At 47.1% G+C, this 26,917-nt stretch overlaps 1 protein-coding gene across 3 annotated transcripts in view; it reads right to left on the reverse strand.

The window, feature by feature from the left end:
- PSD3 (pleckstrin and Sec7 domain containing 3) overlaps nt 1–26,917 on the reverse strand; it is a 159,850-nt gene that overhangs the window by 11,424 nt on the left and 121,509 nt on the right. For all 3 annotated transcript variants that reach the window (XM_045021178.1, XM_045021177.1, XM_045021179.1), the window contains 4 exons: nt 13,593–13,636; nt 8,583–8,776; nt 5,428–5,498; nt 675–832 (listed from right to left, as the gene is read on the reverse strand). In XM_045021178.1, coding sequence (XP_044877113.1) covers nt 675–832; nt 5,428–5,498; nt 8,583–8,776; nt 13,593–13,636 — 467 coding nt within the window. The remainder of the gene's footprint in view (nt 1–674; nt 833–5,427; nt 5,499–8,582; nt 8,777–13,592; nt 13,637–26,917) is intronic.

The following is a 26,917-nucleotide window of genomic DNA, read 5'->3' on the forward strand; positions in this document are numbered from 1 at the left end:
CATATTCTAAGGCCCTGAGCGTGTACGCTGATTCTTGCAGGCTGACTCCTGGGCCCCCATGAAGCTTCGCTGGCCTGCTGGGGACTCTGTGGGGGTGCAGCAGTCTGCCCACGCAGATCTCACAGGAAGATCGGGGCTCAAGCAGAACATTTTTTTTTTAAGGCCAGAATGGACCCTAAAATAATCTAATCTGACCTCCTGTCTAACACAGGCCATAGAATTTCATCCATTTACTCCTGAACTGAGCCCCGTAACTTATGTTCCAGAGCTCAACAGTTGGAGAATCCATGACTGCCTTCCCTTGGCAGTTTGCTCCAATGGTTCCTCACCCTTGCTGCTACACATTTGTGCTAATTTCGCATTTGAACTTCATCTGGCTTCTACTGCCAGCCATTGCTTCTCATGTCTTTCTCAGCTACAGTAAAGAGCCCTTCAGTACTTGGTCTTTTCTCCCCATGAAGATACTCTCACATCCTAATCAAGTCACCTCTTAATCACCTTTTTGATAAACTAAACAGACTGATCTCCGTTAGAGTCCCACTTAACCCTTCAAGTCATGAACTTACTCCTACCTTCCTGCACCCCAGAGGGTACAATCACCCCTCTCTCCTCCCAATCCTTTTCTGCCCACAAACAAAACAGCCCTAGGAAAACTCTGAGTGAACGGAACCTACTGGGCTTGGAAAAGCAGGACCCTCCAGTCAGCTGTTTTGAGCTTTAGGACGTTGGGCCTCTTCTCATAGTCTGTTGCCTTTGATGCCAATGCATGGTGCACGCTAACTGCATTTTTCAGATCCTCCTCAGACAAAGCCTTTTCTGGTTTATATTCATCCTGCAGTAATTAAAATGAAAAGACGGCAGAAGTTATTTCAGATTGTTCATCTTTTCCTTTAACCTAACAAAGGCAATACAGTCATGTTCCATAAAGTGCCATCAACAGTGATTATAAAAATATCAATTTAACCTAATCTGTCCTATAAACATTTCCATTTTTGGTTCTTAAAATGTTACCTTTTAAGATTCTTTAATATCTCTGCAAGGAAGTGAAGGAATTCTACCACCTTCCCGACAAGAAGAGGGAAGAACAGTAAATGTCATGAAGAAGTTAAATAAATCCTAGAAGGCTAAATTCCTCAGTGTTCTTAAGTCATAGCCCAGAAACTGATTTTGGATCTCACATGGTGTCGAACCAGTGTAAGATCAGAATCAATTAAAAAAACAGCATTCTAAATACAATCTGAGACCCAGCAGTGTTGTAAAGTGAAGCTGCAAAGACACTAGTCAACCAGGCGTTGTGCATACGTGTGCAATAACATGTGAAGGTGGCACAGCCAGCCAAAAATAGGGCATTACAGAGGCACGTCAAGGGACAAGTCACCTCCTGGCTGCAGCGGTGTCAGTTTACACAAAGTTGCTTAAAGAGAATTTGCAAATAGCACTTAACCTCTATCCATCCCTAACCTATGACCACATGATGTTGATCAATCTTGATGTTAGATATGCCTCATTAGGACTCCTGGTGCTGAGCAGGGTGGAGCGTAGCTGCCACATAATAGGGATCTAATGTTTCAGGGGGAAGAATAAGCTCTGGCCGTGGGTGATCTGTCTCCGTGATTATCAAACACTACTGGGCAGAGATCTAGTAGGCAGACCTGCTCTAGGAATAACAACGCAGGGGGCAGCAATGCTTTAAACAGAGGCCCCACTAAGGGAACTGACTCATCTGAGTGCCCCGCACGAGATCAAATCCTTAGCTGGCGTAAATCAGGGTAATTCCATGGAGTCGGCCAACAGAGCACGAGTAAACCTGCGTGGGAATTCTAAGGATATACAGGCCACTCTGCAGTCAGAGCTAATTAATAAAGTTGCTGCCAAGCCTGGAATTAGGGTTTCCTCGACTCATCACCTTGGCTAGTTCAGTGTCCACACAAATTAAACCGTTGACTTGCTGAGTTAAGGTTTCCATCAGGATTCCCCCAGGTGGCTCACACAGCAGGGGACAGCCTGCACTGGATCTTCACGCTGGGGGTGCTGTAAGCACACCACTCTCATGGGTTGATCATCACTGACCCCCAAGTGCAGGACAGAGCTTTCCGTCCCCCCACCAGGGTCATGGAGTGACTGTGCTGCTTTGTCCACAGAGACTCTGCTGATCTGGGTGGTTTTCTCAGACACAGGACCCATGCACTGGTGGGTCTGGTAGGTCATTATCACCATTTGCTGTCCAAAACCAATACACTGGCCTGTAGACTTCTCCCTGCCTGTCATTTGCAAGAGTCACTGTGATTCTGTTATGACCTGCAATGGAGAAAACAAGAGGGTAGGAGACTGGAGCAAAAGAACCCTTCTGAATCTAATCAAATGTGGCGTAAGGCATGTGCATGGTCCCACAGCAAGAAGGAAAGATGGAGATTGGCAGTGCTTCATGGAGAGATGCAAACTAGGATAAACCTCAAGCCTGCAGTGGTCTGGCTCCAAAACTGTCACCGGATGTCAATGATCTGGCCAGCTACTGCCCTGTCTTACACTTCCCCCACTTCTTGGGAGGGGAGATGATGATGGCAAGTCAACTCCAGCAGTATCTGACTCTGTCCAGTATCCCCCTCCCAATGAGCCTTCACACCTGGACAGGCATGGAGACAGACGCATCCCTTTTTATCTACAGACCGAAGTCAAACACCCACACGAACCCTACTAGGTCAACTAGCAGCCTACAATACCACTGATTTTGGGCCTCTGTTAACTTCCCTGAAAGCCCTGGGAAGGGAACTGTGGAATCTCTTAATTGTTACTCTCAGACAAAGTCTAGAGAGGCTTGTGATCGGTAGTCAAACTTCCCCCACAAAGGCCCTCAGTCCTGTAGAGCTGATACAGGATGCTGAGACTTGGGCTGAAGGACTCCAGTAGTTGGAGAACACCCAGGCTACACATCTCCTTTAAACATGCATAACACAATTCCCCTGCAGTTCCAGTGTCTGAATCCAAGTCGGCTGGCTCAAGCCCAAACCCAGTTACAGTGAGGCAGCATGACAGAAGAATTTGGCAGAAGCTTTGGCCTCACTATCAGCTGAAGTCATCTTTTAATGGAGTGTTCAGTCTCAGCATCCTACTGAACTCAGCTTTCCTGGGATTTCCAGGTAGCCAGCCAGAATTGCCTTTTCCATTTTCAGCTGACTCACAGGCTGTGCCTTCCTTAATCCATTTTTAGTGAACCCCAGCGTGACATTTTGCTTGTTACCAACTATTGTACAATGGGTGGACACCTTCATTGACTATGCAAGATCACTATACAATTCTTTTCTTCAGAGGATCCTGTACGTGTCCAGGTGCTGATACTTAGGTATGAGCTCTGTCCTTATGTCATTTTTTATCTTGTGTCAATTCCCTCCCCCCCTCTAGTCAAAGGAAAGGGTCTGAGCAAATTTACACACAGAATATCTTAAAGCCCATAGCATTATAAAGATACAGTGTAATATCACAAAACTAGTATCGCTGCAAACAAAACTCAATCTAAACAAACCGGTATGGCCTGCTTTACTACACAATTTGTCAAGAAACCGTTTTTTATTGCATGAAAGTCGGCCCAAGCTCAGTCTTCTACACACACATCCCATTTCAGCTCAGGCTAATGATGAGAAATTGTGACAGTCTCCTGTTCCGCTGATTTCCTGTCACATTAGAACCACAGTGGGCAGGAAATTAACCTGGGGGTTCCATGCACACCACAGACATTAAAGCTTGTCAAATTTCTGATCTTACATAAACTTGGGCAGAGGTATTTAGTTGGCTAATTGCAAGTGTTTCAGCTAAGCCCCTCTGGCAGCCTGGCTGCTCATTGATTCAGAAAGCATCTTTCTCAAATCACTCATTTAATAATGGGCAACACAGCAGTTAGCACTGGCCCCATTCCACTGAATATGTGGCCATAGGCTCTGATTCTGCTGATGCTTATACAAGTGTAAACTTGGAGTTACCGTCCCATAGATACCACCGTAATAGGTGTCTTTAAAAAGAAACAAGGATAGAAAATCGTGAGAGAGCAGAATCAGGTCCATACTGCCCTTTGGAAGATGATATATCTACCAATTATTATTACTGTAGCATCTAGAGGTCACTGCTGAGATTGGGACTCCATTGTGCTAGGTGCTGTACAGAGACAGAGTGCCCTTGCAGCGAACAGCTCACCATCTCGGCTGACAAAATGTGGGAGAACAAAGAAAGGCACAGAGAAGGACGTGACTTGTCCCAGATCATACAGTCGCTCAGTGGCAGCGTAATGCAATTCTCAGAATAGTTTCCATGGAAGCCAAGGTAGCTAGAGTTCTTCTGGAAGTTAGGATAATTTGCGTATCATTTAGGCTTTGTGTATACTAGCACTTTCGTCGGCAAAACTTTTGTTGGTCAAGGGTGTGAAAAAAAACCACCCCTGACCGACATACATTTCACTGACAAAAGCACTGGTGTGGACTGTCCACAGCGCAGCTCCACGGGAGATCTTACAGCCGCGCAGATACAGTGGTACACAGCTGTGCTGTTTTAAGGTCCATAGTGTAAACACAGCCTTTGTGCTGAAAACCACAGTTCTGTAGCTTTCAGTACAATGAAGCATGCCAGACTCTGCAAAAACCCTGTTTTTTCCTGAAACAATGAACTTCTGGGCTGAGATTTTCCATGCTTCGTTTCTCCCTAAAGTGGATTTCGTGGAATCAAAAGTTTGCAGAAACCTGTCACCTTTGACAAAAGCTTTGACTGGAAAATGTCGAAACAAAGTTTTGACTGTCTTGTTTCCTTTTGATATGGTAAAACCATTTTGTTTCCAGTTGATCATTTAGTTTGGTCTTTTATATTTAATATTTCAACACTATGTAAAGTCAAACAATTAGATGGTTCCAAACTGAATTTTTGTTCACTGCAGGAAATTTCAGCATTTCATAATAAAATAATAATAATAATAAAATCCCCACCCTATTCCTGGCCAGTTCGAAGGCAAACCCTCCCCCTAGCCTCCTCTCAGGCCATGATTAATGGACTAGTTTCTGACATGCATCATGGCAGATGGGGGTCTCAAAAAGGGATCTGAAGGAGAAGGTAGAGGCCTTCTGCATCCATTCAGGAAAGAAGGTCCATACACATAGGCAGCACAGAGATATGTGGTGACAAACAGGCAGATGATGTTGTTTTCACTGGTAGGGCAGAATGTGTGAAGCCGTGAATGACAGCAGCAGACTAGTAGGGATGGGCAGAGTTAAGAAAGAGAGAGTGAGACGTGGTCAGAATGACAGGCAGCGAGAGGATCTGTGTACGGACTGTAGATGTGCCATGTGGGTCTTGGGAAACGAGAGTGGGTACCCAACTGAAGGGAGGCGCCAACAGGAAAGGGTTGGGAACCCTTGCTTTATCCCCCTTAAAGAAAGCTATTTCTTTTACCTTTTGCAAGTAAAGCACTGTTCCCTTCAGCACAGCATAGAAGGTTTTCCAGCCACGCTTCCCTCTGGGAGCTAAAGAGAAAACAAAAGAAATGCAACCCATTTAACTCAAATCCATTTTAGCCTTTGTCTAGGCAACAGGGAACCTACATTAATTCTGCATTCAACGTCTCTTGTATTCTGCTTTTCAAAGGGGAGCGTAACTAGCCAGACTGCCTGCTCTGTAGCTAGGGCCGGGGGAAACAAAACAGCTATGATTACAGGGCAGGCTTGGGTCAGCAGGCGAATAGAGCTTATCCAGAAAACAGCTGCAGTACAGGTACCTGTCCCAATTTTGCAAGCCTGACCATATGAATTTCACCAGCCGCAGGAGTGGGAGACGCTATGCAGCACAATCTGAGCTCTGTGTGGTGGCAGAGGATTAGAGTAGTGAAGACCACCAGATAGTGGAATTAGAGGGAACTTCTCTAACTGCAGGCAGGCACCACTCATAACTGTTACAGTGCCATTCTGTAGGGGGTAGCAAACCAAAGCATCCATCCCTCTTGCTGCAGCCACAAGGAAACCAGGATCAAGTTTTCAGCTGCTTCCCCAGTTCCCTTTTCCTAGCAGAAGAAAAATGATGGAAGACAACTAAAATCCCAGACAAATTCCTATATTAAGCTGGTCTTAAAGTTGAAGGACCACACCAGTGAAAACACAATAAACTTGTAATTATCTCAAAACAAGTATTACAAAGCCAGGGAATTCAGAGTTTAAACTACACTTAAAAGTATAGCCCAGATAAATGTGTTAATCTCTAAGGTGCCACAAGGACTCCTCCTTGTTTTTACTTCAAAGACATTTGAACATGTTAAGGTGTAAAAATGCACCGTTCGTAGATTCATAGAGCTAAAGGCTACAAGGGACCATTGGATCATCTAGTCTGACCTCCTGCATAACACAGGCCATTACATTTCACCCCATTATTTTCTGCTAAGCCTATCTGTATTTGACTAAAGCATAAATTGTGATTGGCTAAAGCACCTCTTCCAGGAAGACATCCGGTCTTGAACTGAAGACATCAAGAGATGGAGACTTCACCCCTTCCATTGGGAGCTCGTTCCAGAGGTTAATCACTCTCTCAGTTACAAACGTGTGCGTAATTTCTAATTGGAATTTGTCTGACTTCAGCTGCCAGCCACTGGTTCTTGTTATGCCTTTCTCCACTAGAATAAACAGCTCTTTAGCACCTGGTCTTTTCTCCCCTTGAAGGTTCCCACAAAACCTTAACTTGGCCTTGTAGTGACTCCATGAGAAAAATAAACGTGAAAAAAATCTATCTTTAAAAATTAGTTTAATCTTACCTGGGACCACAAAACCTAAGAGAAATTTTTTCAGAAGTGTTTAAGTGACTTAGGAGACTAAGTCCCACTGACTTTTAATGGGATTTTGGCTCCTAAATCATGTCCTAAATGCCTTAATCATGTGTATGGTTATCACAGAAAGTGTAATCTTTAGTCCATTAAATAGTATGCAATTTTTATTGTTCTGATTAAGCAAACAGCATAACATAGGAAGCACAATTCTTCATTAAGATTTGTAAAGGGAGTGGACACCACTAGCAAACCTGGAGTGGAATGCTGGTAAAATAATTCAAAGCCACTGCTCAGAACCTGTTTATAACATGTTTAACCAATGAGGTGGCCTATTTATTAAGAAGAATTAGGCCACTTTGATTTCTGAAGTACCTAAATATGGATTTAGGAGTCTACCTTTAGGGCTCCAACTCTGAAAATGTTGACCTTTAAGTTTCTAAGACATCCTAGCATGATACATGGCACAACCTTAAGATACTTGTACACAGCTGAAAAAGAATAACAGGTATTCGTAGTTCATAATAAAATCAGATTTTGTTTTCAGTGTTAATCCCAGCAATTGTAATATGAGTTTACACCACATATACATTAACAACAATCCGGAAAACAAAGATGCTCTCAGTAGTCACTGCTCTCAAAGCCTAGTTTCTGTTGCTTCCCCCACCCTAAGAAACAAGGCTTCAGTTTTCAACAGTATAAAAATTGCATTATCACCAATACACCCCCAACCCCAAAAAGCCCTCAATAATGAGTCCTCCATTACAGAGTTACAGCAATGAGGAAACATGAAATTAAAAGCCGGAAATGCAACCAAACGTAGTTGCACACTTATTATCAATAAGGGGCCAGGAGGTACCAAACAACATCCTATTTCTGAAAGGATGCAAGGTCTAATTTGAAGAAGAGTGTTATACATCACTAACAAGGAATGACCTGCTAGATTACAGGGTTATTCTGAAAGGCCAGTGAACTTCTACAGGGATGGACCAATCCTTGGATTCTCAGCTGGGGACTGACACACCCCGGGGGGTTGCAAACAGGTGTTTCAAGGAGTCAGGACCATCCTTCCCTTCTTTATGAAAAATTTCTGTTGTAACTTGGAATCATGGATGGCAAAAGTTGAGAAATATTGGGCTAGTCCATGAACAGAACCTACAGTAGTTCCAATAAAACTGGTCTGAGTTTTGTGAACAACACTTCAGTTTCTTTAAGCACAAAAGATACACATTGCTCTCCAATATTATATTTTCATTACACAAATTCACTAAAGCAAAGGACATGGGTACCATTAACTTTATGCAACTGGGCGTGGAATAGTCCCCAAAATGGCCCAGTAGTATTCTTTTCTGCTGTGATAATCAAATGGCTATTTTGGCCTGGTCTACACTAGGGGGTGGGGTCGATGTAAGATACGCAACTTCAGCTACGTGAATAGCATAGCTGAAGTCGAAGTATCTTATTTCGACTTACCTCCCATCCTCACGGCGCGGGATCGACGGCCGCGGCTCCCCCTGTCGACTCCGCTACCACTGTTCGCTCTGGTGGAGTTCCGGAGTCGACGGGAGCGCGTTCGGGGATCAATATATCACGTCTAGATGAGACGCGATATATCGATCCCCGATAAACCGATCGCTACACGCCGATCCGGCAGGTAATGTAGACATACCCTTTGTTTCTTATGCCTTCAATAACCTGGATGTAGCAGGCTTGTTCTTGTTTATGGGCAGAAGGCCATAAGCCACTGGAGGGTGAAGAGAGGTACCTAAGAGATAAAACAATAAACATAAAAGATGCTCACTCCTCTTTCCATCCATATCTGCATGGATTTTCCGAGCCAGAAATCCAGTTTTATACACAGCAGCATTGGGGTCATGAGGAATGTCCAGGAAGGGGTTATTGGAATGACCGATCCGAGTAATGGCCTTTGAATGGGGTCCATTATCCTTCTCATCAGTACCATCAGAGTGAGATTTTTTTTTCTCCTCTTCGTCTCTAAAAACAGATGAACACAACAAAGTTTAGGGGAAAAACCCATTGCCCAGCGCTATTATCTTGCAAGGTTTAATCTCCTTAATTTCTTCACATGCTTTATTTTTCAGAATTTTTCCTCTCTTTAGGTTATTCTTATCAGCATTTTTTTTTACTATGGGCTTGATCTAAACCCACTGAAGACAGTGGGACGGCTCCCATTGGCTTCCATAAGTTTTGGATCAACGAAGTATCTAAGCACAACCCTAACTTTAAACATTTTGACACAAAAAAGCCATTTTCTATTGACAAAACTTTTATGGGAAATATTTTCAGCCAGCACTATTTGTAACTAACCGTTTCTCCATGGCTTGGGTGCCTAACTCTACCACCCACCCCTGGCAAGCTCTTACGGAAGTCATTGGTTGAGAACTGCAGGATCAAGCCCTGGCTTTTGAAGAGACTGCTTCTCCCTTCCTCGCCAGGGAGGAGATATGGAAAAAGCAATCCCATGGCAAATGAATTGGTTTAGCAATGACAAGAAGATACGAATGCTTGACATCTTTATATTTGTGAGGTCCAGTTATGGAGATCTGTACCTCTGCTAATATTTGCCTCCATGAGTTCCAGCCTCTCACTTGACAAACCGTCATACTCTCCCAGGACCCCAGACCCACGATGGAATAGTGGCAAACAGGATGCATCTGAGAACTGGAGTTTAAAGGAGGCAGTTCCCATGGAGGAGGGGGATCTCCAGACTGCATGTGCAGGAGGATCACACAAGTGCAGTTACAAGGCCGATTTCAGAACAGAACTGCAACACTAGTTTACAATACCCTGAATTTTAGCATTATTAATAATAATTGGTAATACCATAATGCCTAGAGGCCCTAGTGGCAGACGAGGACCCCACTGTACCAGGCACTGTTACAATTCTCAACAACACATTTAATTTGTGGATTTTCCTTTTCCTAAAAGTAGTAAAATTCTTCATCAAATTTCATTATTTTTTCCCCTTAGTGGGGTCATTTTTCTGTAGACTTCAGACTAAAAACGGAATCCCAATACCTCCATTTTATTAAAGGTAAAGTTTATTTCACCAGCAGACTAAAAGACACCTATGTTTTTCTGTAATCTACACAGCCCTGCTTTGAAAAAGGCCTTACAGATACTGATAATTTGAATGCAGACCGTGGATTTGCAAGTGTCTTCTTCAGTGAACAATTCTTCAAGCATGTATATTATATATTGTGTCTCCATTTACTCTATTCTACACTCTAATTCTTACTTCTATTTCCTGCATAGTGGAGCAAACATACTTCTTATAAACAATAGGGAAAATGCTGATCTCTGTGCTCTGTCTAAATATCAGGCAAATAAAACATATTTCACTTTAGATTATTCCATTCCTAAAACGGAGCAAGTCAAACTCACTATCCTTCTCCACTATGGAACCGGCAAGGATCCATCGGATTCTAAGGGCAGAAGGGTCCATTCTGACCATCTAGTCTGACCTCCAGCATAGCACCAGACATGGAAATCATACCCATCTCGCTCAACAACTTAGGGTTGATATTAGGAGAGGATGGTAAGACTTTAACTTCCTAATACAAATGTACACACACAAGAACCTCATGGGGATACTGGAGACCCTGAGGGGAGTTTAATTCAGTAGAAGGATGGAAAGTTACATACCAGTTATTGAGCTAAATTCATCCAAGGTGTAACTCTACTGACATCACTGGAGTTACCTCAGGGATTAATAGTGTGAAATTCCAGCTCAACTCAAGACAATGGGAGATTTGCTACTGACGTCAGTGATATCAGGATTTCAGTCATTGTCTTTGCCACGTTTCTGTCGCTTCCCCCACCCTAAAAAACAAGGCTTCATATAGCCCCAGTACAATTATAGCTCCACTTTCCAGGGAGCCCGGGGCAAAAATACTGCAATCTCTATGTAGTTCGACTCTCCTCCACGTCCCTCACTCTTTAAACCACAGACTGAACATTTAACAAAGCTAGAGGAGATCTGCACATGTATGTAAACAAGCACAGATTATGGAAGACTAGAAGGAAGAGGGGAAAAGAGAAAGAACAACAACAATCATATTTCCTGGGATCTCCATTTCCCTCGTTGTTCAATCCTACTAAACGGTATTTCATGCAAGAGGAATTGGGGAGCAGCGAAAATAAGGAATCTTTCCTGACCATGTTCTTCTCAGAACAGCGACTGTAAGAAGGAAATTTACTGGCTCTCCGCCGCTTCCAGATCAGAGCTGCACACATTACAAATCACAAAACATGGTTCATTTTAATAGCTGACGGCTTTGCAATGGGAACTAAGTTAGCCCTTGTCTTTGATGGTACATGAGAAGGAATGGACTGCAGCTCACCCTCCCAGAGCTGCACTTACTCTGCCCTGCTGATAGAAGAATAACAAAAAGCTTTTGCTCCTAACTGAAGTGTCTGTGACTTTGAACACACCAGGGAGTGGATGTGTTGAATATGGTGATGCTTTTCTGTCTACAGGTTTGATAATGAAATTTATGGGAGCCTTTCATGAATTTCAGTGGGCTCTGGATCCAGTCCTGTGGCTGCACTGTAAACAGCAGCACGGACAGCAAGTCTTTTAGAATGACGACAGGTCTAGCCAGTAACAAGCGATGAAGAATGAGATGAGGATCGTGTATATCATTTATCGTCATCTTACTCTGCTCTGCCCCAGGTCTTTAATCCACTATGTAACAATTGCTGTCAAAGCTCTGAAAACCTTGTTTAGCCTACAGGAACAAACAGAATCTTTGGCTATCAAAGAGACTCTGACCAGATTAACAGCATTTCTTCATACTTCTATATCCTGGGTGCATCTACAACGGGACCCTCCAGCATTTTTCTCACTGCTGGCCAAGCACTGCAGCAGCTTCACCGGTGGTAATAAAGTGCTGCTCCATCCACTATGATGGAGCCGACTGTTCTCATGTGTCCACCGTCCTTTGCAGGCCAATCTACAGGGGCGGGGAGGAGTCATGGTCCTTCTCTTTTCAGGATAAGTAGTCCCTGCACTGCCCAGAGCCCAAGCACTGCTATTGTGAACAGCAACTACACAATGAAGAAGGTGGCTTCAGGCTCAGCCCTTCACAGCCACTGCTCGCAGTCCCCCCTAAATTCACAGGATCGCCATTGGAGCTGTTCTCAGAGTGTGCCCTGCATCCTCTGGGGTTTGAGGCAGCTTGCTCATGAGCTTGGATTGCCCCTGAGACCCAGGCACCAATGGCTGACCAGCCACATGCAGCATTCCATGAGGATAAGGTGGCCCTTCACCCATATCCCAAATTCCTGCCCAAGGGGGGGGTCTCCGATTTCCACCTCTGCGAACCTGCCTGTATTTCCCCCCAAACCCTACTCACTATCAGGGGAGACTGGGCTGCAATGGCTAAACGTTAAGAGGGCGTTAAGCTACTATCTGAATAGGACTACACCACCCCATAAATCACCTTGATGGAAACGCGTGGGAATAATGCTAGGAGTCAATCAATTCCCAGCTAGGCTGTCCACGTGTGCACGCTCTTGCCAAGAACGAGATGAAATTCAGGCACATTCCACCAGGCCTAAGGCAGCTGTAAGGACTCGCCACAAAACGTCTGTTGCTGGGGTATATAAGATATGACATGGAGCTCCATACATATATTCATGCTGCGTTATTCTAGATCAGAGCCTCAGTTTGAGAGAGCAGTCCTGCGACGTTTACTCAGGAGAGACTCCTCAGATCCACCCCCTTTGAGTCTTGCAGTTCTCTGTTGATTACCAAGAGTGGGGCTCTATGCAGGTAATGCTCACAGAAAGAAGACCGGTTGCTCACCATAATAGCTGCATACTTCCAGACGATTGCCTGCATGGATTCTTATTACCTGTCCACCTTCCCTAATATTCCAAGTAATAAAACAGATTCTTGGTTGAGCAGATGGAGCTGAGTGGTGGCTGGAGCTGCTCCCTTTTACGATCCCTCAGGTGGGGACACAAGGGCGTAGACAGGATGCAAGCAGCCCCAATGGATTGTACAAGCTGAACTTGCGTACTGAGGGTGCACATATCACCAAGGGTGTGGAGCCATGCAGGCAAACATCTCAAAGAGACACAGCTACTCTGGGGTGTAACCCTTTTCTTTAACACCAAAATCCACTACTCAGCACGGACATCAATCTAGGGCTGCTGCATCCCTTTCCTGTTGGCGTATTCATGCCACAAAGAAAATGAATAAGAGAAAATGCCAATTAATATGGTTAGAAGCAGAAGTTTTCTCTTGTATTTAGCACGGAGTGCTGATGGAGTATTAGCTTGTCAAAAAGCAGATGGGGGTGCGGGGGTAGATCGGCGTCTTCTGAATTAAGTCTCTTTAATATTAGTTTGTTGTCAAATTCTCCAAAGACAATACTAGACAACAAGCCAAGAACAGGAAACTCAAGACTTGCATTTCTATTCAGTGATTCCAACACAATACACTGGAAGATAAAGGAGGAAACTCAACATCTGTTTTATTTATGTAGTCAGAGAACAAACAGAGGATTTATATTTCTGCCTTTTGAAGTTGAAGTTTCCTACTGAATTAAAGGTCTTTCTTCCTTGCAGACACGCTGATTTGCATAATTAACAACTTTCCTTACTGGAGGAGAAGGGGAGTAGAACATGGAATTTTGCTAATGGAAGAGCGAATCCAGTGTTTGAGTCTCATGGAACCAAGACTACAGGTTCCAGAGTCTAATCCCAGTGCAACGTATGTAGGAAATGGATTACCATACCAGGGACTGATTTAAAGATCATGAATTCTGCACAGTATACTTACACTGCCCAGTCAAGCTTCTCATTCTTGATCGAATTGTAGAGAGCCTGCAAAGAGAAAGAAACAAGACGGAATTACTGTTTGGACTCTGTCATATATATTTCAAGATGCCAGTGGAAAATGTATAACTACCACTAGCAAATGAGTTGCCTCTGAACAAGAAAGAGCATTAGCCATGCACGGCAACTCTTAGACTTGAGCAGGAGCAAGAATACTGGTCAAGATCAGACAAAAATGTTAGAATATAGGGTCTGAGATTTCAGTAATTCTCCAGAGGCAGAAACATCAGATACATTTTTGTACAAAATTTTGGTTTTGAAATATCACATAAGCTACTGAAATGCAAGACGTTGTAAGACCACAGGACTGCATCTGGGGTCAAACCCTGGCCCTATAGAAATCACTGGGAGTTTTGCCATTGACTTCAATTAAGTCAATTTCACCCTTGGCTTTTATAGAGATCTGTACCAGAATAGCTTACCTGTGAAACACATCAAAATCACTCAACCTGAAACACACTTTCATACTTCCATCAGATATGCATACACAAAAGCACCCATAAAAATACTTGGTTTCTATGTGCAATTAACTTGCATTAAATAAACTGTAAATATCTTGTACGTTGCTGTAGTACTAAGGGCCAGTGTCTTTGGCACTGAAAGTCCCAATTCTTTTGGTGTCAATGGCCTGTTGTGACAGGTCTTTACAAAGTGTGGCCTGTAGGGGAATTTGAACTCCTGTGGACATCAGATAGCTGGAATGAGTTTCCTCTGAGCGGGACAGTTCATACCACCTTGGCTAAGTGAGTTTGATCAGGTCTCCCGCACGTGGCTGACCCATATCATGGATAAGAGCCTACTACTGCTAACAGCTAATGGAGTAACTCTTTTAATTTAAGTGGCCAAGGCCTGTACTTTTGTTTGTGAAATGCCCCAGGTTCTAGTGCAGCGTATACCCCAAACTTGGGGGGTACTTTATGCACACAAGTAGATTTACTCCAGCTATCAGCTTACTCCTAAACACCCACCCCACAACTCTGTTAGCATCTAGAAGTAGAACTTGAAACAAGACAGACCATTATACACATGGTTACCAAAATACAGCGCACCACCTTTGAGCAAATATAGAAATCATCAGCTAAAGGTATGTAACCATGGTACCCTTGAAACCAATTCAAGTATGCACACCAATAAACAATAAATTCCTACTGACCAGCACCCAGACATCCTTAACTCTGCCCCAAAACAAAACTCACAATTAGAGATGTGTGAATAGTGGATTTTTTGGTTCACTGGCAAATCCAAAACCACCAAAACAAAATTTGGTCAATCCAATTTATTTTTTTTAAGTGAACTGAAAAGTTTAATAAATAAATAAATAAATAAATTCCGGTCAAACAAAACATTTTATTCAACCCAAGATGAAATTTCATTTTGAACTTTTAGCTTTTTTAAATGTTTAAAATAAGATTAAAAGATGTTTCAAAACAAAACATCATTTCAAACTGAAAAATCCAAGGTTTCCTTTTGGCAGTGTTGAAATGGAACATTTCAATGATTCTGGATTAATTTTCCTGCGATGAAAACAATTTTGCAAAATTGACACAAATTCCCAAAATGTTTCTATCTCATCAAATCTGCTTTTTACGGGGGGGAAAAAAAAGTAGATGAGCTATCCCTAGGACTATAAAGTCTAATCCAGTCTTCTCCACCCATCACAACTCACAACTGGGCAGCCCTGACCCAGCAACAAGAGCCTCCCGGGCAAGCCTCAGAAGTCCCATGAAGCCCCACATGGTTCCCAATGCAGGATCAGGGCCTTAATGCTTCACTCTTATTCATACAAAAGTTGGGAAAACTCTGGCCTTTAATTCCACCACCTGCAACCAGGTCAAACGAAGACCTCCAATCCAAATCTCCTCCAATGCCAGACACAACTATATAGCGGTTACAAGCACCTTCCAGCCACTGTGCAAAATAATTCCTTGAACCCAGAGCTTGACAAATATCACATACTGGGCCAGATACAGAGGTGTATCTGAGCTATATTCATTACCCCTGAGAGGTACCTGTTTGTGGGGCACAACTTAGCTTCATGGCCTCTCTAATGTGAAGTGACTAGAGCAAGCCTTCATGGCCATTCTGCAAACCCAGATTTGTCAGCGTGCAGCCTTTCCTGCCCGACATGCTCTGGCATACTACTATACTGCGGGAGCAGAGCCAGGCCTGAGTGGCACAGGGCCACTGTATCTTTATTTTATCCCTTAAGCAAGATCATAAAATTACATTCTTTAGATTAAAACAGGAATGGCTAGTGTTGCAATGAAGCATCGCATGTACTAGTATTATCTGTGTTACACCAGAGCACATGGCCCCCAAGTGACATGTAGGGCCCCATTGCGGTGGGCGCTGGACAGACATGTAGGATAATGCAGACCCTGCTCTGAATTGTTAGCACTGTCTATTTCTATTGATCTGCAGTAGTTCCCACTGCATGCTAACAGCTTTTCCTGGCCACGGAGCTCATGAACCAAGGACAAACAATTAGACAGAGGTCAGGGAAAGGGGAATATTTACCTAATTCCAAGACAAGACATCACAAGTGGGTTTAACCAAACATAGGTGGAAGAAGGAGAAAGAGAACCAGGTTAACTCCAATGGTGCAGCTATAAATGAATTAGATCCAGGTTCCTTTTATCAGTATAGCATGAGCTGGCAGAGATGCGCAATACTCTCCATTATGAGCCCGTTTTCAGTTTGTTATAACTTTGCTAAACTTCAATTGTTCAGACTGGTATTTCCATGTTTGTTCTCTGGCTCAGGCTTGCAGGGGACAGGGTGTGTAAAGGGAGGAGTTTGAGTTAAAACCGTTCAGCTGTTTCCAAGAATGAGGTTGGGGAAAACAAATAGTTTTGCCAACGTTAACTTTTTGGCCAGTAGTTTCTTTGAAGAGCTCTAGCACCCCCAGACTTTGTAGCAGGTATTGGAAATTTGGCAGGATGGTCCTGGAGTCTAGGAGGTGCCTTTTGTTGTCATTTTGAAAGTCGAGCCAGATCTGGTCGAGGAGTTAAAATGGTTATTTGCACACACTCAGTATTACTGATTACAGGTTTGCTGCTAAAAATCTCTGAGGATCCATCTGCACCGAGTACACTCCAGCCCAACGGGGCTTCCTACACAGTGGGCACAAAACCAGAGCTCCAGCTGGGGAAGGCAGCAGCGACTACCCCACTAATTTTGCCTACAGGAAAGTACTTGGGGTTGGGACCAGCAGGAGACAATGGGTTCTCGTCTCAGCTCTTCCACTAACGGACATTAATTATGGGCTTTATTACGGAACAAGGCCTGACATTTCTACTTTAAAAGGGTAGTGGGCATCATCCACCCAGTCATATGGTGGGCGTATGGGGAGGAATCGAGAGCCCCCCAGAAAAACAATATATTCTTTCCACAAGATAGATTGATATTATTATTTTATTATTTACACAATGGACAGGAACACATCCCTAGCCCCTTTCTCCTTTCATTGCTACAGCGGGTATTCCAGAAAGAGGATAGATTGTCTTGTAGTGACAGCCCTCGCTTGGGCTGTGGGAGATCCGGGTTCAAGCATCCTGTGAGAGCCTGGACAAGTTACAGTGTCTTTCTGTGCCTCAGTTCCCCATGCGTAAAACAGGGATAACAGCACTGCCCTGCCTCACAGCTGTGCTGTGAAGACAGATACATTAAAGACTGGGATGCACACAGATCTAGCACAGGGGTAACTTCTGCAGCCATGCTGGAAGGCATGCAGTGGGGAAGAGAGGCAGTGTTTCCCAGTGGGTAGGGGGCAGGGCTGGGCTGGGAGTCAGCAGAACTGGGTTCTATTCCTAGCTCTGCTACAGACCTATTCTGGACCTTGGGCAACATGCTTCACCTCTGTGTGCTAGGGTTGCCAATCCTCCAGGATTATCCTGGAGTCTCCAGGAATTAAAGGTTCATCTTTAATTAAAGATTATGTCATGTGATGAAACCTCCAGGAATATATCCAACCAAAACTGGCAACCCTACTCTGTGCGTGTTACTCCAAAGGCTTGAACCAGTGGTAGGCACTATACAGTTTGTCTTTCCCATTTAGATGGTAGCTCTATGACGGTCTCTCATTCGGGGTTTGTCCAGGGACTAGCACAATGGTGCCCCAATCTTGTGTTGTGTCTCTAAGTGCTACTTCAATTCAAATAATAAAATAGAGGGTAGGGAGAGCTGCAGTGCTGCTTAAAGGGGCAGCAGATAATTTCTGACTCTGCTCCCTGCATCTGCAGAGCAGTGCGCCGATGGCCTCTCCTTCTCCCAAGTCACCCTAGTGCACAGCAGAGGTCTGGTGATGCTCACGCTCCCCACGTGACAACATTCACCAGATCTAATGCGGGGCCCGGTACAAACAAATCACACAAACCCCCAATGTATTACCGCAAAAACGCAGGAAGAGTCAACGTTCATTCAGAGAGGGAAGGTCACTCCAGTGGACAGGTCTTTGGGCTAGGACACGGGAGAGCAGGCTTCTATTCTCAGCTGGGCTACAGACACACTGCGTGACCCCGAGCAGGTGTATGCTGTGCTCTGCCCAATGGGCATATCCCTCGCCTTCCTCACAGGGGTACTAGGAGGCAAAACATCCATTAATGAATGTGAAGTGCTCACATACTACATCAAGGTAGCTAGACAGATTCCTTCAATCTCTGGTAGTCACAGGGGTCATCCTTCCCATTCTCACTCTCTGGGCAGCTGCTCTGCATCAGTCCAGGGATGCAAAGCAGCTGTAAACCCAGCTTAAGATGTACCATGTCACTGAATCAGGCCCTGTGAGATTCCTTATTATCATAAAACCCCTCCGAATATTTGAAAGCCAGTGGCAGATCAACACATACAGCCTGAGGGCCTGCACTGCCATCATATGGCTACTCCCCTACGCCAACCAAACATTACTCTGCCCATCCCAGAGCTTCTGTTTCCTGTGTCCCTGTCTCTGCTGCTGCTCAGTGCTTTCCCAAGCAGCAGCTGAGGTCTGAGGTTAACATCCACGAAGTTGATAGTTTCATAATGGCCTGCACATTCGGATAACAGCCGTGAACCCTACTGAAACCACTAACCTCCTAATAATGTCGCGGCCATTATTTGACAAAGCTCTGCGCAGCTGCCAATATACTGAGGCTGACTGTCTGCAAATTCAGGAACGTAGCACTATCCATTTATATTTAGTTCCTATTTTGGCAAGAAACTTTTCTTTTTTTTTAATTGGAAGCCTAAATTCTGCAGAAATTGGTAGCTTAGTTCCCCTCCTCTTCCCCCCTCCATGACTGCCAGGGAAAACTTCCCCCTGGTGAGTGGACGGGTGAATCTTTAAAGACCTAGGAAACGGTGTTTTACTCCATCTCACTTTAAAGCTGAAGCCCACCTGGAGGAATGGAACTAAACGAGTCTGTATATTTTCAAAGGCACTCGGCATTGGCCTCGTTTTGCTCCTATTGAAGTCAGAAGCAGAACACTGAGAGACTGACAACTCCTCCCTGTATATAAAGTATGTATATACTGTATTTTAATGAGCTAAGTCACATTATTATGACAACTGCCACGAAACTCCTGAATGCATTAAAATATAAGTTACCACCCATTGGATGATTAACTCTCCTTCCCCCAAGTGCTCGTGTGTAAGAGTCACTGAGTCACCAGAGCCATGTACTCCAAACCAAGTCTACAACATTGGCAAATCTTGGATGAGCCTACGAGACAGTCACGTAACACACAACCGAGTGTGAATGCAGAGATGAAGCTGCAACTAACTATCCCAGTTGGTTATTGCTGAGAGGTAAATCATTTAGCTAATAAGAAAGTCAGGTAATGCAAAACCTTCCAGTGCAGATGAAAGCCAGGTCAGCAGGGTTCATCATGCCGATGAGCTGCAGGGGGATGCTGCATGATCCCCTTCTTTAAAAAGTCAGCCATGAGGCCTGCTAAAGGAGAAAGAACGGTTACTTACCTTTTTGTAACTTGTTCTTTGAGTGCTTGTTCACGTCCATTCCACATTAGGTGTGCATGCACGAGCGTTGGAAACTTTTTCCCTTAGCGGCTCCCGGCGGGGCCCCCACCAGAGTGGCGCCATTGCACCGTGTATATATACCCCGCTAGCCCGACCCCCTCCAGTTCCTTCTTGCCGGCGACTCCAACAGAGGGGTAGGAGGGTGGGTGGTGGAATGGACGTGAACAACAGATCTTGAAGAACAACAGTTACAAAAAGGTAAGTAACCGTTCTTTCTTCTTCGAGTGCTTGTTAACATCCATTCCACATTAGGTGAATTACAAGCTTACCTTTGGAAGAGGGTAGGAGTCACGAGACAATCGATCGGAGGACCACCCTGCCAAGTGAGGTTGGCAACTGCTGGTAGTGCAGGGGTCAGCAACCTACGGCACGCGACCCGATTTTGAGTGGCACGCAGCTGCCTGCCGCGGTCCCGGCCCCCAGCCCCCTCCCCCCACACCGCTCTCCCCTGCGGGGGCAGGAGGCAGAAGCTTGGTTCTGCGGCAGCCAAGCTTCCCCCCTCTCCCGCTTCTGCCCCCAGCATGGTGCTTTCCTGCTCTGCCCCCTCTCCTTCCCTGTAGAACAGAGACCCTGGACTTCAGAAAAGCAGACTTCGACTCCCTCGGGGAACTGATGGGCAAGGTCCCCTGGGAGAATAACATGACGGGGAAAGGAGTCGAGGAAAGCTGGCTGTATTTTAAAGAATCCTTATTGAGGTTGCAGGAACAAACCATCCCGATGTGTAGGAAGAAAAGTAAATATGGCAGACGACCAGCTTGGCTCAACAGTGAAATCCTTGCTCGTCTTAAACACAAAAAAACAGCTTACAAGAAGTGGAAGATTGGACAAATAACCAGGGAGGAGTATAAAAGTATTGCTCAGGCATGCAGGAGTGAAATTAGGAAGGCCAAATCACACTTGGAGTTGCAGCTAGCTGGAGATGTTAGGAGTAACAAGAAGGGTTTCTTCAGGTATGTTAGCAACAAGAAGAAAGTCAAGGAAAGTGTGGGCCCCTTGCTGAATGAGGGAGGGAACCTAGTGACAGAGGATGTGGAGAAAGCTAGTGTACTCAATGCTTTTTTTGCCTCTGTCTTCACAGACAAGGTCAGCTCCCAGACAGCTGCACTCTGCAGCACGGTATGGGGAGGTGACCAGCTCTCTGTGGAGAAAGAAGTAGTTTGGGACTATTTAGAAAAGCTGGACGAGCACAAGTCCATGGGGCCGGATGCGCTGCATCCGAGGGTGCTAAAGGAGTTGGCCGATGAGATTGCAGAGCCATTGGCAATTATCTTTGAAAAATCATGGCGATCGGGGGAGGTCCCGGATGACTGGAAAAAAGCTAATGTAGTGCCCATCTTTAAAAAAGGGAAGAAGGAAGATCCAGGGAACTACAGGCCAGTCAGTCTCACCTCAGTCCCTGGAAAAATCATGGAACAGGTCCTCAAGGAATCAATTCTGAACCACTTAAAGGAGGGGAAAGTGATCAGGAACAGTCAGCATGGATTCACCATGGGCAAGTCATGCCTGACTAACCTAATTGCCTTCTATGATGAGATAACCGGCTCTGGGGATGAGGGGAAAGCAGTGGATGTGCTATTTCTGGACTTTAGCAAAGCTTTTGATACAGTCTCCCACAGTATTCTTGCCAGCAAGTTAAAGAACTCTGGGCTGGATGAATGGACGGTAAGGTGGATAGAAAACTGGCTAGATGGTCGGGCTCAACGGGTAGTGATCAGTGGTTCCATGTCTAGTTGGCAGCCGGTATCAAGTGGAGTGCCCCAAGGGTCGGTGCTGGGGCCGGTTTTGTTCAATATCTTCATTAACGATCTGGAGGATGGTGTGGACTCCACCCTTAGCAAGTTTGCAGATGACACTAAACTGGGAGGAATGGTTGATACGCTGGAGGGTAGGGCTAGGATACAGAGGGACCTAGACAAATTAGAGGATTGGGCCAAAAGAAATATGATGAGGTTCAACAAGGACAAGTGCAGAGTCCTGCATTTAGGACGGAAGAATCCCATGCACTGCTACAGACTAGGGACCGAATGGCTGGGCAGCAGTTCTGCAGAAAGGGACCTAGGGGTTACAGTGGACGAAAAGCTGAATATGAGTCAACAGTGTGCCCTTGTTGCCAAGAAGGCTAATGGCATTTTGGGTTGTACAAGTAGGGGCATTTCCAGCAGATCGATGGAGGTGATCATTCCCCTCTATTCAGCACTGGTGAGGCCTCATTTGGAGTACTGTGTCCAGTTTTGGGCCCCACACTACAAGAAGGATGTGGATAAATTGGAGAGAGTCCAGCGGAGGGCAACAAAAATGATTAGGGGGCTGGAGCACATGACTTACGAGGAGAGGCTGAGGGAACTGAGATTGTTTAGCCTGCAGAAGAGAAGAATGAGGGGGGATTTGATAGCTGCTTTCAACTACCTGAAAGGGGGTTCCAAAGAGGATGGATCTAGACTGTTCTCAGTGGTAGAAGATGACAGAACAAGGAGTAATGGTCTCAAGTTGCAGAGGGGGAGGTTTAGGTTGGACATTAGGAAAAACTTTTTCACTAGGAGGGTGGTGAAGCACTGGAATGGGTTACCTAGGGAGGTGGTGGAATCTCCTTCCTTAGAGATTTTTAAGGTCAGGCTTGACAAAGCCCTGGCTGGGATGATTTAGTTGGGTTTGGTCCTGCTTTGAGCAGAGGGTTGGACTAGATACCTCCTGAGGTCCCTTCCAACCCTGAGATTCTATGATTCTATGATTCCCTGCACCAATCAGCTGATGGCCTTTGCGAGGGGGAGGGGGAAGAGCGGCAGCCTGCACACAGCTCCGTAGAGGAGACAGAGAAAGGTAGGGACGGGGCCTTGGGGAAGGGGGTGGAACAGGGCATATCCCTTCCAGCCCCCTGCCCTGAGCCACTCAGGGCAGGGGGTGGGAGCACCCCCACGGGCCGAGCACCCCAGCCCTCTGCCCTGAACCCCCCCCCACCCCAACACACACCCAGCCTTCTGCCCTGACCCCCCCCACAGCCCCATCCCGCTGCCCTGACCCCCCCCACACTCAGCCTTCTGCCCTGACCCCCCCCACAGCCCCATCCCTCTGCCCTGACCCCCCCCACACACTCAGCCTTCTGCCCTGCATCCCCCACACCCTCCTGCTCTCTTCCCTGAACCCCCCCACCCCAACACACACCCAGCTTTCTGCCCTGCCTCCCCACAGCCCCATCCCTCTGTCCTGACCCCCCCCCACTCAGCCTTCTGCCCTGATCCCTGAACCGCCCCCACCCCAGCCTTCTGCCCTGCACCCCCCATACCCCTCAGCCCTCTGCCCTGAACCCCCTCTCCCAGCCCTCTGCCCTGACCCCTGAAACCCTCCCGCCGCCCCCCCAGGTCTGAGGTCCCGGCCGCAGGCCCTGCTCAGCCCACTGCCGGCCTAGGTGAACAGAACCCCAGGCTGGCAGCGAGCTGAGCAGGCTGGCGGCGTAAGATCAGCATTTTAATTTCATTTTAAATGACGCTTCTTAAACATTTTGAAAACCTTGTTTACTTTACATACAATAGTTTAGTTATATAATATAGACTTATAGAAAGAGACCTTCTAAAAACGTTAAAATGTATTACTGGCACGCGAAACCTTAAATTAGAGTGAATAAATGAAGACTCGGCACAACACTTCTGAAAGGTTGCCGACCCCTGGTGTAGTGGGTCGTAAAGGTGTGCACCGATGACCAGGTGGTCGCCCTGCAGATCTCCTGTGCCAGGAAGGCCGCGGAAGCTGCCTGCACTCTGGTCGAGTGGGCCGTGACCGCCGGAGCCGGGACACCGAGCGAGGTCATAACATGCCCGAATGCAGTCCATAATCCACGTTGAGATTCGCTGCGCCGACATCAGAAGGCCTCGCATCCGCTCAGCTATGGCCACGAACAGCTGTGTGGATTTACGAAAGGGCTTGGTGCACTCCAAGTAGAATGCCAACACTCGGCGGACATCTAGGGTGTGCAAGCTGCGGTGACTCGGGTCCGCATGGGATTTGGGAAAAAACACCGGCAGACAAATGTCCTGGCCCAGATGGAACTGTGAGACCACCTTTGGGAGGAACTTAGGGTGTGGGTGGAGCTGCACCTTGTCTTTGTGAAACACAGCGTATGGTGGCTCCGAGATGAGAGCCCTCAGCTCAGATACCCTTCTGGCCGAGGTGATGGCCACCAGGAATGCCACCTTCCAGGGAAGGTGGAGGAGGGAGCAGGTAACCAGGGGCTCGAATGGGGGCCTCATGAGCTTAGAAAGGACTAAGTTGAGATTTCATGGAGGGACTGGAGGGCACGAGTAAGGGAACGCAAAAGTTCCAGAGGAGGAGAGCCTCATGGCAGAGTGGGGAGGAACGGGCTCTGTCCTGCTTCTTTATATAAAACATGGCGGTCGTGTTGTCTGTCAGAACTGTCACGCTGTGACCACTCAGAGTGACGTGAAAGGTCTGGCATGCTAAACGAACTGCCCTGAGCTCCTTCACGTTGATATGGAGCGATAGCTCCCTCCCCGACCACAAGCCCTGAGTTCTGAGATTCCTCACGTGAGCCCCCCATCCGAGGTCTGACGCGTCTGTTACCAGCGTCAAGTCCGGCTGTTGTGCAGCAAAGGGGATGCCCTTGCAAACTTCGGTCTGGGACTGCCACCACCTCAGTGAATCCAGCACGTCCCCCAGGGCTGTCACTATCAAGTCTAGGGGGTCCCTTGCCAGGGCGGTATACACGGGCAAGCCAAGCCTGCAGAGTTCTGAGCCTCAGTCTGGCATGCCTGACTACACGTGTGCAAGCTGCCATGTGGCCTAGCAGCCGCAGGCAGCATCTGGCCGTTGTAGTGGGGAACTGACACAGCGAGTTCACTGCTTGCTGGATGGCCCGGAATTGTGATTCCGGAAGGCTCGCCTTTGCCTGTACCACATCTAGGACCGCCCCTATGAACTCCACTCTCTGTGTTGGGACGACATTGGACTTGGGAACGCTGACCAGGAGCCCCAGTTTGCGGAATAGACTCAATGCCATCTGCACGTGGGACCGAACCTCTTCTTCGGACTGACCCGCCAAGAGCCAGTCATGGAGGTACAGGTAAACTCGAATCCTCTGTCTCCGCAAGCATGCTGCCACCACCGCCATGCATTTTGTGAATACCCGTGGGGCCGCAGCAAGGCCAAACGGTAGAACTGCGAACTGGTAACGTTCTTGGTTCACAGTGAAGCGCAGAATTCGGCGATGCGCTGGGTGGATGGCGATATGAAAGTACACGTCCTTCATGTCGAGGGCAGCGTACCAGTCTCCCGGATCCAGGGAGGGGATGATGGTACCCAGGGAGACCATGCGGAACCGGGCCTTGACCAGGAACTTGTTGAGCCCGCGCAGGTCTAGGATGGGATGAAGACCCCCCTTGGCCTTGGGGATGAGGAAGTAGTGGGAGTAGAACCCTTTTCCCCTTAGGTCTAAGGGTACTATCTGTACCGCCCCCACCTCTAGAAGCGAGTGAACCTCCTTTTCTAGGAGATGCTCGTGAGAAGGGTCCCTGAAGAGGGATGGGGAAGGAGGGTGTGGGGTAGGCAGGGAGGAAAACTGTAGCATGTACCCGCTTCGCACCGTGCGTAACACCCAACGGTCCGACGTAATGCTGGACCACGCATGGGAGAAGCGCGACAGGCGGTTGAGGAAACAAGGGGATGGATCCGGTAGTTGATCTGATATGCTGTCCTCGAGCACACCTTCAAAAGCCTGGCTTAGGGCCTGGCCAAGATTTATGTTGGCCTTGGCTCTGGCCTGGCCTATTGGAGTTATTGTTATTATTGCGCCACCTCCTGTTGTCTCCGCCTCGCCTGCGGTACAGCTCCTGTCCAGGATAAGGCTGGTACTGGCGCTGGGGAGGAGGTTGTGGCTTAAATGGCTTCCTCTGAGCCGCCGGGGTATGCATACCCAGTGACTTGAGTGTGGCTCTAGAGTCCTTGAGGCTATGCAGCTTTGCATTCGTCTGGTCCGAGAAGAGTCCGGACCCTTTGAAGGGAAGGTCCTGGAGCGAATTCTGGATCTTCGGCGGGAGACCTGACTCCTGAAGCCACGCTGAGCTCTGCATGACCACGCCCAATGCGATTGTCCTGGCTGCCGTGTCCGCTGAGTCCAAGGACGCTTGGAGGGACGTTTTTGCTATGGCGTTGCCTTCCTCCACCAAGGCCGTGAACTCCTGCTGGGAGCCCTGTGGGAGGTTGTCCCTAAACTTCCCCACTGCCGCCCAGGAGTTGAAGTTATGCCTGTTGAGGATTGCCTGCTGGTTAGCAATGCTCAACTGAAGGCCCCCTGACAAATACACCTTCCTGCCATCAGGTCTAGGTGTTTTGCTTCCTTGGCCATGGGGGCTGGGGCCTGTCGCCCATGGCACTCGCTCTCGTTTACTGCCGATACTACCAGGGAACATGGGCTTGAGTGACAGAACAAGAAGTTGTATCCTTTTGATGGGGCGAAGTACTTGCGCTCCACACCTTTGGCTGTTGGTGCGCTGGATGCTGGGGTCTGCCATATAGTTGTGTAATTAGACTGAATGGTCTTAATGAGCGAGCGCACTATTCTGGATGGACCTTCTGGGCTCAGAATGTCCACCATGGGGTCTTCCTGCTCCACCGTCTCCTCGGCTTGCAACCCCAAGTTATGGGCCACCTTATGTAGCAGCTCTTGGTGGGCTTTATGGTCTATTGGCAGAGGTCCTGTTACTGCCGTGCCTGCTACCGCTTCATCCAGGGATGATAGGAAGTTAACAGTTGCTCAGCTTACTCCGGCTGGTCACCCTGGTCCCCCTCCCTCAAGAGAAGGGGTTCTGGCTCGGGCTGGGGCTGGTGGCCATGGGGCGGCACCAGGTACGGTGCTGGGCTCTCCGGTCTCTCGCTCGGCAAGGCTGCAGGTGGCTTGGCCACTGTAGCTTCCCTTATGGAAGAGCGTTGGTGTGGGGACCGGGACCGCTGTACCGAGTAGCTGGCCCTGGAGGGAGCACCTTGATGCTGGTGGTAGGCCCAAGGGGTCCAGAAGGGCCCTGGCAGTCTCCATTGTGGTTGCCACCCAGTTTGTTGATCCCTGCTGTCCGGAGCCCATTGTGGGTAGCTGTATCGGCCCGAGTTAGCAGGAAGCTGACAATCGGCTTCTTGCTGATCGGGAGCGGGACCGGTACCGGTACTGCTGCTCTCTGGACCAGTACCGGTACCGATGATCCCAAGACCGGGCCCTTCTGGGAGCCCTCAGCGACTCCCGCCTCGTCTTCTGC

The sequence above is a fragment of the Mauremys mutica genome, chromosome 6 (assembly GCF_020497125.1).
Source record: "Mauremys mutica isolate MM-2020 ecotype Southern chromosome 6, ASM2049712v1, whole genome shotgun sequence".
Lineage (NCBI taxonomy): Eukaryota > Metazoa > Chordata > Testudines > Geoemydidae > Mauremys > Mauremys mutica.